General features: G+C 55.4%; 1 protein-coding gene across 2 annotated transcripts in view; it reads right to left on the minus strand.

Moving 5' to 3' along the window:
- Positions 1–11577, minus strand: part of ADAMTS2 (ADAM metallopeptidase with thrombospondin type 1 motif 2) — a 150957-nt gene extending 139380 nt beyond the window's left edge. For both annotated transcript variants that reach the window (XM_060197312.1, XM_060197311.1), the window contains exons 1-2: positions 11315–11577; positions 10071–10459 (exon numbers count right to left, since the gene is read on the minus strand). In XM_060197312.1, coding sequence (XP_060053295.1) covers positions 10071–10459; positions 11315–11438 — 513 coding nt within the window. In that variant the 5' untranslated portion in view covers positions 11439–11577. The remainder of the gene's footprint in view (positions 1–10070; positions 10460–11314) is intronic.
- Positions 11578–13406: the final 1829 nt, after the last annotated feature.

Genomic DNA, 13406 nt, shown 5'->3' on the forward strand with positions numbered 1-13406 from the left:
AGCAGAGAAGCGCCAGGGGCGTTCCCAGCACAGGCAGCAACAGCCGGGACGCAAAGCCACCACTGCCGCCCTTAATGTCAGCCTGAAGATTCAAGATATGCTGGCAACAGAGCTCCAGAATCATCATTGTCTACAGACAGTGCAACCATATAGCTAGGAGCCCCGGGGAATCCACAAAGAGATACTAGAATTAATGAGTTAGTTCAATCAAGTTGTCTGATAAAAAGATAATTATATAAAAATCAATAGCATTCTTGTAGACCAAGGAAAGATGGCAATGATTCAACTCACAACAGCAACAGCCAAAAAAATCCTTGAAATGACAGTGGTTAAAGACCAGGCTGTGACCCATATAAAAAAAATATCACTTAGCTGAGCCCCATCAAAGCCAAATGAAATCAATTGAAAAATAACGCCATGTCCCTGGTAAATACTGTCAATTATGTCAATTCCTCCTTTAATTGGTTTCTAAGTTTAATCTCGCATCAATCAAATTCACAAGAGATGGGTTTTAACCTGACAAAACAATTCTGAAATCCATCTGAGAGTATAAACAGATGTGACCAGCCAAGAGAATCCTGCAGGAAGAATAGCAGCAGAGAGGGAAACAGCCAACCAGATGTTCAAAAACAGACAACGTCACAGGTGGTCGCTGTGGATAAGGACAAGTGAAGTGCACCTCCACAGGGTGTGTTCCTGAGCCCAGCTACAATCCAGAATGGTCTCACTGAGCCACCCATAATCAACACATAAGGATCATGTCTAAGACCATTGGTGAAGAACCCTTTTCCTTTTGACAAGAGTCTGAAGCCCGGATCTGACACTCAGAGCAACTCTGCTCAGAGCAGCCACCGTTCAGGTACAGCTGACCCTTGAACTATTACACAGGTATGAAGTTCAAGGGTTGACAACACGGGCTCGGGTGGCCTGATTCCATGGAAAGAGAGACTGTGGAATCGAAGGACCGACTATAAGGAATTTGAGCCGCCCCCCCCCCCACTTTAGCATCCAGTCCCCCACAGACCAAGGACAGTTAAGTTTTGAGAGTGAAAAGTTGCACTGGGATTTCCATCTGTGGGGCGGGGAGAGGCAGGCACCCCTGATACCCCAGTTCTTCAAGGGTAAACTGTGACCAATGACTTGTAGCTACCGTGGCAAGGAGCTCAGCTGTAAAATAGTGAATACTTTCAATATTCGAGCTTTAAAACCCAGTTTGCACTGGCACAGGAAACAGACAGGAACATGGAATTTGCTGATATTGCTTAACTTGGACTCCATCCTCAATCAGCTGGAGGTGGTAAGAAGCACGAGCCATCAAAAATATTATACAGGGAGAGCAGGCAATGGCACACCCAGTTGAGTGCACACATTACCGTGTGCAAGGAACTGGGTTTGAGCCCCCACTTCCCACCTGCAGGGAAGACACTTCAGAAGCAGTGAACAGGTCTACAGGTGTCTTTCTTTCTTTCTCTCTTTCTTTCTTTCTTTCTTTCTTTTTGTGACTCCAGGGTTATTGCTGGGGCTCAGTGCCTGCATTATGAATCCACTGCTCCTGGAGGCTATTTTTTCCCTTTTGTTTATTGTTGTTGCTGTTATTCTAGTTGGTATTGCTGTCGTTGTTGGATAGGACAGAGAGAAATGGAGAGAGGAGGGGAAGACAGAGAGGGGGAGAGAAAGATAAGACACCTGCAGACCTGCTTCACTGCCTGTGAAGCAACCCCCCCTACAAGTGGGGAACCAGGGGCTCGAACCATGATCCTTAGGCCAGTCCTCGCACTTTGTGCCATGTGTGCTTAACCCACTGTGCTACTGCCTGGCCACTGCAGGTATGTTTCTTTCTCTCTCCCTATCTACCCCTCCCCTATCGATTTCTCTTTGTCCTATTTAACAAAAAGAAAGGAAGGAAGGAAGGAAGGAAGGAAGGAAGGAAGGAAGGAAGGAAGGAAGGAAAGAAAGAAGGAAGGAAAAAAGGGAAAATATGACCACTGGGGGCAGTGGATTTGTAGCTGGCACCAAGCCCCAGCGATAACCCTGGTGGCAGTAAAAAATAAAAACAAAAAAGCATTACACATCTCCTAATATGTTCACAGATCTCAAGTCACTTTTCTCATATACAGAAGCCCGATCCCAACCACTGAGGAGCCTCGGACAAGCCTTGCCTGAAACATAAATGCACCAGGTTTGCCAGGCGTCTTCAACCCCTGCTCTCAGAGGAGAAACACCCGGCTTCAGAGACAAGTCCTCAGATACTCCATTCACAGGTCTGGAGGGGCTGATCCCCTGATGTGACAGCCCAGCCTAAGTAGTTGCCCTGCTCACTCAGTGTGGAATCACATGCCAGCTCTCAGACCCACTCTGAAACCGTCTGTATGACTATTATAGTTTATCAATTCCACTGCATGATTAATTTACATAATATACAATGATGACAATGAAACTGTGTTCTAAGACACATTTGTCCTGCTTATCACCTCTGAACTTGGGGTGAAACTAATGGGTCTTGTCACCGGCACAGCCTTGGGGTGGTGGCAATACCCGCCATTCTCCAGCATAAGTCTCTCACTTTGCCTGAGTTGTATGAAGCTCACCCTCCTGCTTGACCGCAGGCCACCACCCATGTCTTCCTCCTGGACACCAGGATTTCCTCTGCCTCTCAGCAGAAGCTGCGTGTCCCACCCCAGAGGCCCTAGACTACAGGTTCAATGTAATTGAAATTCATGGAGGAGCGGCTCCCAGCTTAGTAATAACTTCTCCATATTAATGGCAGCACCGCAGGCCCGCCGGACCGCTGACATTTCATAGGAAACAGACAGCGTCTGGCAGGAGGCACCTACCTGGCCCTGGCCCTGGCCCTGCCCACTCCAGAGTGCCTGCCTGGGGCAGGGGGAGTGGACCAGGCAGCATGAAGATCCAAGGGTCAGGGGTTTTCCTCATTCCTCACACCCCCACCCTGCATCAGTCTGTTCTCTTGCCAAGAACACATGCAGCCACAGATCACACATCATAGAATGAGCACACACAGACAGGCACACTCAGGCACACGCACAAACACATGCATGCATATATACACTCACATGCAGACACCCACACCTGCAGCCCACACTCACACAGGCATGTGTGCAAAGGCATCAAAAGTATTATACGGGGGGCAGGCAGTGGCACACCCAGTTGAGCACACGCATTACCGTGACCGCATGCAAGGACCTGGGCTTGAGCACCCATTCCCCATCTGCAGGGAGGATGCTTCACAAGCAGTGACCGGGTCTGTAGGTATCTTTCTTTCTCCCTCCACACTTGCATGCAGACACCCAGAATGCACACACATTCACATACACCTGCTAGTCTGTTGAGTTCCAGGAGCCCCCAGATACCTGACAGCAGAGGACATGTCCTGCCCATCCAGACCCAGGTCCCAGGAGGCCCCTCCCTTGATCTCAGAGATCACAGCTCAGACCACCATGCAGCAAAGCCACTTAGGTGAGGAGGACCTCGTGATTCCTCTGTCTGTCCTCCCTGGAGGTGGCATCTCTTGTCATCCTCACAGCTGGCCTGGGGGAAGCCCTGGCCTTCCCCTCCCCACTGCACCTTGACCCTGGCATCAATCCTTGGGGCACCATGTGATGGAGAGCCAGGGTGCAAAGCAGGGCAACCAAGGAACCTGAAACCTGCCAACACCTGAATGAAGTGCATTGTGATCATCCAACCACTGATGCCAGGAATACCCAGGCCTGCCAGTGGGAGCAGCCAGGCCCCACTAGGCTCCCTACCCTATGGACTCCGGAGCAGAAGCCACCTCCAGGGCAGGTCCCTGGAACTCACAGCAACCTCACTTCCCCATCTGTCACACAGGTCCATGGTGGCCTATTCACAGCACATGCGGGGTCTGCAGCTGATGTGGACACTGGGCCTCTGACCTAGGCTGCCGGGCCCTCTCAGACTGCAGGGCAGGGCCACCCAGTTTCAGGGAACCCCTGGCCCCTTGCTCCCCATCTTGGGTCCAGGTGCCCCAAGGCCAGAGTCAATCAGCACCTGGCATTCATGGGGGCTGCAGTGATTGGCTGTGAACTGGTCCCATGACACAATCCTATCCAATCAGTGAAGCTCAAGACAGACAATGAGCCCTCCCAGAAAGCTCCATCTTTGATCCCACAGGCAGGAGGGCTACTATGGCTGCTGGGACATGTACAGGTGTGTACATGTGCAAACAACTGTTTTCCTTGGCAAAGGAAGCAGCGTTCTCCACCACACTCTGCAGGGCATGGCACACTAAATGTGGGCATTCCAGGGTCAACAGCAGAGCAGACAAGGAGAAGTGGGCCAGCACTGGTCCCTGGAGACCTGAGTCTCAGGCATAAGCCCCTGTCCCCTCCAGCACAGTTTTCTCCCTGCTGCCCAATCATCTTAATTCAAGACTCCCAGAGGAGCTCAGCCCTGCAGACAGAGCCAGGTATAAGTTATCCAGTGGTGCAAGTTCCAAGAAGCACAGAAGACATGGCTCAAGAATATCCAGAACTTCCTGGATGAAGTCCCAATAGCTGGGACCTCTGGAATGAACCATTTAGGCAGAGAGGGATAAGAGCTGTCCAGGCCAGGGCACGGCCTTTCGAAGGCCCTGCATACTAGCGTCCAGTGTTGGAAGAAGTAAGATCTCAGTGTGACTGGACCACAGGCCCAAAGGGCATCAGGGCAGGTCACAGGGATTCTTCAGCATCAGGCCAGTGAGTCTGGACTGCTGTAAAGGCAGTAAGAAGCAGTTCCCAAGTAGAGAAGTGACATGATGGAATATGTAACTTCTAAAAATCCATCTGGCTGCTGGGTGGAGAAAGAGCTTAGGTATTCAGGGCAAAAGATGAGAATCCAGATGGTGGTGGTGGCAGAATGTGAGGTCATGAGAGGGAGGATAGAGAGATGGTGGAGGGTGAAGTTGGAGAGAAGTAGAAAAGCCTGCATCCCATGTCAGAAGCAAGGGGATGTCCAGCAAGGATGGAGGGGGGCTCTTTCCCACAAGGAGAGAACCATCAAGAGAAGAGCAAAGACCGTGGCAGAGCTGGAAGGCAGACAGAACATATTATGATTCAGCCCCTGGATCCAGTCATGTCTGAAGTCAGCTCTCCTCAGACCCATAAGATAATGGGGCCGTGACATTCCCCGCATGTTGCATCCATTGTGAATTGACAGTTTTTTTCCGAAATAGAATGATTCTTAAATACTGAGGGAAGCAAAAAGCCATGAAGGTAGCTGAGACCAGATGGGGAGTCACACAGACGACCAACAGCAAGGACAAGCAGGTGCCCAGAGTTCCTGCAGCCCTGATCTGGTGAATCTAAGACCCTTCTGTTGCCCTCTGGGAAGTGCCAAGGCATGGCAGGAGGAGGGGAGACCCTACACGTGACCGCTGCAAGTCCCAGGCACCCCTCACTCACCAGCCCCAACACACCTGCTCTATTCACCACTGAGCCAGTTGTCTCTGTCTCTTTAACCAGTAAATGACATCTTTCTCTGTGACCCCTACTGATTCTCTTTATTTGTAGTTTTTCTCCCTTTTTTAAATATTTAGTTGATAGCAACAGAGAAGTTGAGAGAAAGGAGGGAGAGAGAAGGAGAGAGACAGAGAAACAACTGCAAACCTGCTTCACCACCTGTGAAGCTTTCCCCTTGCAAGTGGGGCCCATGGGGTTGAACATGGGTCCTCATGCATTGTAGCATGTGTGCTCACCCAGGTACACCACCATCCAGCCCCCAGTTTTTCTTTTTTATATATAGTTTATTTTTATGAGCAAGAGAGAGACCAGAGCATCACTCAGCTCTGGCACATGCAGTGCTGGGGATCAAACCTAGGAACTTCAACATGCAAGGCCTATGCTCTACTGATAAGCTATCTCCCCAGTCCTTGGGACTCTTAATGGTCAGTACAACTGAGCAGAGCCTGGGGAGGTTTTGGGGGGTGCTACATTAGCCCAGCAGGAAGCCCAGCCCCCAGCAAAGCGCCCTGGCCTCCTTCCCACCACAAAACCTTGGGCCTCACTGAGCCTGAGCATATGTCCCCCCACCCCTCAGGGCCCAGGATGCGACATGGCCCCGGAGGCCAGGCCCTTCCTACTGCCCAGTTCCTGGAGGCATTTCAGCCAGAGATCTCAAGCCAGAGGCCCCAGTGTCCCAATGAGGAGGGAGGCAGAAATGGAGCAGGTAGGTGGCAGCCTGTTGCCCACTTGGTCACCAAGTCTCCTTGTGGCTCCCAAGCACCCCACTGATGACAGCCATCACCCTGACTGAGGTGAGGATACCTCTGGGACTCAGAGATGAAAGGACGGGCATGTTGTAAAGAAAGACACGGCTGCAGTGAAGGGCAATAACTCAAGTGGTCGAGCATGGAGGGTCTAAGGGTCCTGATTCCATCTTGGCGCCATATGTACTGGAGTGGCGCTCGCTCTCTCTCTCTCTCTCTCTCTCCCCCTGCCCTGTCTGGATCATGTGACACATGGAAGGAAGGAAGGACAAAAGAAGGAAGGGAGGAAAGAAATAATGCAAGACTTCATGTTTATTCTTTCCATTGGTGTGCAGAAAAAAAAGCGATCAAATAGGCTGGGAGTGTGGATCGACCTGCCAATGCCCATGTTCAGTGGGGAAGTGATTCCAGAAGCCAGACCTTCCACCTTCCGCACCCCAGAATGACCCTGGGACCATACTCCCAGAGAGATAAAGAATAAGAAAGTTATCAGAGGAGGGGATGGGATACAGATACAGGTGGTGGGAATTGTGTGGAGTTGTACCCCTCTTATCCTATGGTTTTGTCAGTGTTTCCTTTTTATAAATAAAAATTCTAAAAAAGTGATCAAATGTGGTGATAGTAGATTTGAAATCAGGCAGGTTACAAATACTGCCTTTCAATACTAACTAAGAAGCTTGGAGTAGGCTCCCTTGGCCTTCAGAACCTTGGTTTATTCACCTGAAGAACAGAGATAGTGTCAGACCTGGGCTGAAGGGTGCAGGGAGGAGAAGGCAATGCCACACAGTGTCAGGGGCTGGGCAGTCAGCCCAGCCATCAAATAAGGGCCCATCAGTTGTCAACTACTCGAATTCCCCTTCATGCCACCAGGCATCTCTTGGGGGTCTTAGTATGAAGCTAAGAATTATGTGATGTCAGCTCTGGACGACTCTTCCTTAGCAGTTAAGCATTATGTCTCGTGCACCCTGAAAAGGCCAACTGCACCACTTCCCAGAGACATGTCAACAGACATCTTGGGGACTCTACATCCTCCTGGTTTGCTAGAGGTCCAATGGACAGCACTGAGCCTCCTCCTGGACTCTGGCAGAATTTGCACCCGGGGCCTCAACCTCCTCCCATCTTGGGGAGCAGCAACACCCTTTGCGCTCTCTATCTGTCCTGTTTGGAGATCCCCACACCCTGATTTTCCTAGAAGCCCTCCTTCCCGACTCAGTTGGAATTGCTGGGGGGGGGGGGTGCCTGGCACAACAAAGCCACTTAATTCAAGGTAGAAATACCCTACATGGGAACAATGCCAGCCTCTGAGCCAGAAGAGCCCTCCCCATGGTGGTTGGAGAGGGGACAAGGACAGCATATGCAGAAGAACCCCAGGTCCGGGGCTGGGTGGTAGTGCAGCGGGTTAAGCACACATAGTGTGCAGTGCAAAGACCTGTATATGGATCTCGGTTCCAGCCCCCTGGTTCCCCACCTGCAGGGGGATCACTTCACAGGTGGTGAAGCAGGTCTGCAGGTGTCTTTCTCTCTTCCTCTGTATCTTCCTCTCCACTCACGATTTCTCTCTGTCCTATCCAACAACAACAGCAACGGCAACAACAAAGACAATGAAATGGGGGGAAATGGCCTCCAGGAGCAGTGGATTCATAATATAGGCACTGAGTCCCAGCAATAACCCTGGAAGCAAAAAAAAAAAAAAAAAAAAAAAAAACAGAACCCCAAGTCCATGGCCAATAGGCCAATTATGGGAGTGCACAGAGGGATTTAAAGGGTTAAGAGATTAATTGGTATAAAACAGAATACACAAAAAAAAAGAAAAAGAAAAGGAAAAAAGAAAGTAGATGTCGCCCCACTGTCTCAAGGCCACGATCCCCTTGAGCATGCACTCAAGGCCACTCAGAAGGCCCAGCCTCTCTCCCATGCCCAGCCTCCACCTGGTACTGGTACATGACCTCGTGGAAGCCCCATGTGTCCAGACCCCCTCCCCAGGCTCCCAGAGTGTACTCTTCGAGCCACACACACACACACAAACTGAGCCAGCTGCCCTGTGAGCCCCAGGTGGGTGTCTACACAGTGCCAAAAATGCATGAGGAGTACAGACCAAACAAATGCATCGCCAGGCTAAGGGATGAATGAATGATACTGTGACAATCCCTCCTCAGAGTGCTCACCATCAGAAATGACTCTATTCCCAGACATGCTGCCTCTAGGCCGACCCCAGCATGCACCATGTCCCACCATGCCCCACCTTCCACTCCTCAACCTCCAGCCCCCACCGTTTTCTCTTTATTTAAGAGATTCTCCTAGGGCCAAGCAGTGGCACACCTGGTTGAGTACACACGTTAGCACGTGCAAGGATGCAGGGTTCAAGCCCACCCCACCCCCTAATCCCCACATGCAGGGAGAAAGCTTAACAAGCAATGAAAGCAGTGTTGCAAGTGTTGCTCTCTCTCCCTCTCTGTCTCCTCCTCCCCCTCTCAATTTTTCTCTGTCCTACCAAATAAATAAAGTTGAAAGAAATAAAGAAAGGAAGGAAGAAGAAAATCTCCAGTATAAAAAAGGGACACATCTAGGAAGCCCAGGCTACCTGCACAGCGTTCCCCACCCCAAGGACATTTATAACTGTGTGTGACACTCACCAGATTCTAAGGAAATCCAACCAAAGGTGGTGATTTTCCAAAGCAACAAGTGACATTCCCTGTGTCTCCATGACAAGAATGCCAGCAGTTGTGGGACGCTTCTGTAATTACTGGCTCTGCAGCTGGCAGGAGTCTGCAGCTGGGGGGGGGGGGTAGGGGGGTAGAGGCCTTGGGGGCACAGGGCTGGAAAAGAGGCCATGCTGGGAACAGAAGCACCCTGAACGGCAATTAGAACGGAATCCATGGTGGGTAGATTCCACCGGCCTGCCCATCACACACCCAGGCCAGAATAGAAAGCTGCAGTGGCTTCTGCCTGTACCAGGCCCCCAGGTGGCAGAACAGAGCACTGCCAATGTCAGTCTCCAGGAGCATCGTTCCCAGCCCCCCCTTCCCGGCCCGAGCCAGCCCTGGTCCTTCTGGGTCCCGGCAACTGGAGAACCTCCCACACAGGATGGCCCAGGCAGCACAAGAGCCCCCTTCCTCCCCAGCCTCTGGCCTGTCCACCATGGGCACCAAGGCTGCATTTCCAAATGTTCCCCTTGGCTCAAAATAGAGAGAGAAAACCAACTTTTCAAATAGCCAGCTGGAGTACAAACAGGAAACCACAGGATAAAAATCAGTGACTCCCGGTCAGCCAGGGGACAGAGGGAGGCTGGGCATTCCCATCAGCAGTGCCTTCCCCTACCTGCACCCACAGATGGACAGACCACCCTGTGCACCCCTGTGCACATGCTAAGATGCACACACACACACACATACACACACAGTCAATGGACTCGGGCTTGAACAGAAAAGCTCCACACACGTGCAGAAGCACCATGGCGTGTTCACACATGCAAACAGGTGCACCGGTACCCAGGCAGGAAGACACACCAGCATCCCAAGCCCGTGTGCAGGTGCGCACGCTCACACACCTGGTGTATGACCTGATGGACAGCCAGGAGGGAGACGGGTTAGACAGGAGGAAGGGAACCCACACCAGTTCCTTAATAAGCACTGGGGGGGGGGGGGGGGTTTGACCCTCTCACTGCAGAAACTTCCCCAATCAAAATAGCCTGCTCCCTGGTCCCTAATCACAAGTGAAGGTCCTCACATGCATATCTGGCCTTCTCAGAGGGGCTCCCTGGCTCCCACCCCCGGCCCCACCCAAAACCAGTCTGGAAAAGCCCGGTCAAGGCGCCGGACAGAGCAGCCCCAGCCAGGGTACTCACTAGGCCGTCGCAGTTGCTGACCGCCACGGAGGAGGCTGCTGGCAGGCCGGCCACGTCCCCGATGTACAGGCAAGTCCCGAGCAGGGGCTCCACGTGGGTGGCGCCCGCCTCGCCCTGCCACTCCAACGTGGCTCCTGGTGCCACAAGGCGGGCATTGGGCCGCAGTCGCAGGTGCAGGTCTCGGCCGAAGACGGTGACATTGTAGAAGAGGCGGTCGCCTAGGTCCTCCGGGCCGCCCTCCGGGAAGCCAGGGGTCTGGAGTGGGGCAGCCCTGCGGGCGCGGAGCCCCGCTCCTGCAGCCGACACCACGTGGGACAGCAGGCGGCCCTGGGCGTCAGTGCGCACCGGCACCGCCAGGATGTGCTCCGCTCGGCGCCCTGGGGGCCCCCCTGCAACGGGAGGGGACGTAAGAGACCCCGGGCCCAAGCCTAGTCGCCCAGACCCGCATCCCTCCAGCCACCCTGACACACACGCCCACGCATACATGCACACACACACACACACACACACACACACACATACACACACACGCCGCAGGCACCCAAGAACTCGCCAGCACAACCCGGCCTTCCTCCAAGGGGCGTTTCCAGGGGCGCCCATCGTCCCCGGGCCGCTCCCCTCCGGGTCCCAGCCAGCCCTGAGCTCTGCCCCTGTCCCATCCCGGCTGCTGCCCGCGGTCCCCAGGGACGGGCCGTCCGAGCGCGCCCCCCCCCCCCGGTCCTGAGCACGCCGTCCTTGGCAGGACAACCCCACACACACGCCGCGCCTCTGCCCTGCGACCCCCCTGCCTGGTGCCATCGCCTCGCCCGCGGGGCGGCCTGGTCCCGCGATCCCAGGGTGGAGAGGGGCACAGCCGCGTTCCCCGAGTCTCTCAGGGTGCCCCCCGGTACCCTCCGAGGCGCCACGACGCGCCCTGGCGCCCCGGGCGGCGCGCTCCGCACGGCTCCTCCCGGGCGTCCCCGGCCCGCCGCGCCCTGGCTCCCCCGGACCCGCCGGGGCTGCGCTGTCCGCCGCGGGCGGGGTGTCCCGGCCTCGGTCCCGGGAGCTGCCGAGGCTGCGGGCTCCCTCCGCCCGGCCCGAGGTGTCCGGTGCGCCGCGGGGCGCCCCCTGCGCGACCGCCCGAGCCGGTCCCGAAGTTGGCCAACTTGGCCCCGGGCGGGGCGCGCGGAGTTTGCCCAAGTCGGGCGGCGGCGACGGCTGAGGAGGGGGTGGCGGGGGCGCAAGGCCGGGCGGGGCGCACCTACCTGGGGGGCCGGCGGCGGCGAGCCGGGCGCCTGCGGGCGGCGGCGGCAGCAGGAGAGGCGGCAGCAGCAGCAGCAGCAGCGCGGGGCAGAGCAGGCGGCGAGAGGCTCCCGCCGGCGGATCCATGGCAGCCGCCCCGCGCCGCGGCCCCGCACTCGCAGCCGGCGCGAAAGTTGCCCGCGCGCCGCCCAGCCCACATCTGGGGCAGCTGGAGCCGCCGCAGCTGCAGCACCGCAGGGCGCGGGGCGGAGGAGGCGGCGGCGGCGGGCGGGCGGCGGGCGGGCGGCGGGAGGCGGGGAGCGCGGCCAGGAGGCGGGGAGAGCGGGGAGCGCGCGGGAGGAGGAGGGCGGCGCAGCGCGGGGGGCGGAGAGGGCGGGCCGCGGGCGCCTCCGCCTGCGGTAACCCGGCGCTTCCCGGCGCGGTAGCCGCCTCCCGCGCCGCCGCCACTGGCCCGCCCGCTCGCAGCCAAGCAGACACCCCAGGCGGCAGCCGAGGGCGCGGCGGGGCGGGCTGGGGACACCCCCTCACCCTCAACACACACGCACACACACAGCCGTCCTAGCGGTGCACCCCCAACCTGAGAGTCCCGGGGCTCCCGGTTCCCAACCTCCAGCTCCGGGGCGCAAGGGGCGCGCTCTCACTGCGCCCCAGGACAGAACCGCGCGGGGAGGGGCGGGATGCCTGGGCACCGTCCCGCCGCTGAGCTAATCAAGACCCCTGGAAGCCCGAAGGCTGGGGCATGCTTGCAAGGAGTACACACACACACACACACACACACACACACACACACACACACACACACACACACACACACACACACACACACAAACACACACACCCGAAGAAATCAACTTGCATCCTCACAGAGAGGGGTAAGTTCCTCCACTCCTCTGCCTGGACGTCCAGTCCCCCCTTATCTGCCTCTCTGCATTGCACCCTCTGCGCAGTCTCTTCCACCCTAACCTGGACACCCCCCTCTTTCAGAGAAGTCCGGGTGCTGACCAAACGTCCTGAGATGCCCCCCACCCCCGTGTGTTGCGTCCAACCTCCTGACCTGAGCGTGACTCCTGCCCGGTCTCTGCCCACCTTTCCAGTCCTGTACCGGGGGCAGCTCCATCCTCTCTGGAGTGAGTCCTCTCTGGAGACCCTGGTTCCACTCCACCCTACCCCACCCCAGCACAACCTCCTCCCTTCCCTGGCCATCACCATCATCCGGGAAACCCCTCCCAGATGTATCTGTCAGAACCTCTGCCCTGTGACCCCACTTCCCCAGGAGCCAGGTACCTATCTATCCCTTTAGGGACACCGCACCCCAGGCCTGTGTGTCCTGCACTTTGATTTTACTGGGGCAGGGCCTGGTGACCTCAAGTTTCCTCTGCTCCCTCATTTACAGGCCCGGATGATGGTGTCCACCTGGGAAGTTCCTTCTTTGTCACCTGAGGGTGTCTGAGCCAGAAACCAACCCTCATGGGTATGGGCGTTTTTGAGCAGCATTACCAATGATGACTTTTGACTTTTCTGGAAAAATTGGAAAGTGTAACCTCTCTGGGCTTCGCTTCCATTCATCAGCCCTCATAGAAAGGCCACTTCCCTGCAGCTTGCTACAGCTCCTCTTCCTCTGCATCCTCTGCCACCAACCTCCAAAAAAAAAAAAAGCAGGCAGCAGTTTTAGTGACCTCTGGTGATATGGTTGATTCCAAAGAAAAGTGTGTGTGTGTGTGTGTGTGTGTGTGTGTGTGTGTGTGTTTAGGAGAGATAACTCCACAGGGAGTAATCCAAGAGGACTTCCTGTAAGAAGTTGCATGGGAGGAGGGGAGAGGTGGTAGCACAGGCAGTGGCACACCAGGTTGAGCACACATGTTAACAAGGACCTGCGTTTGAGCCCCCACTTCCTATCTGCAAAGGGGAGGTTTCATAAGCAGTGAAGCAGGTCTGCAGGTATCTTTGCCTCCCCCTCTCTATCTTTCCCTCCCTTCTAAATGTATCTGTCTTATCAAATAAAATAGAAAGAAAGAAGAAGAAAGGGGGGAAGGATGGCCCCCTGGAGCAGTGGATTTGTAGTGCTGGCACCAAACCCCAGTGATAACCCTGGTG

The sequence above is a fragment of the Erinaceus europaeus genome, chromosome 9 (genome assembly GCF_950295315.1).
Source record: "Erinaceus europaeus chromosome 9, mEriEur2.1, whole genome shotgun sequence".
Classification (NCBI taxonomy): Eukaryota; Metazoa; Chordata; class Mammalia; order Eulipotyphla; family Erinaceidae; genus Erinaceus; species Erinaceus europaeus.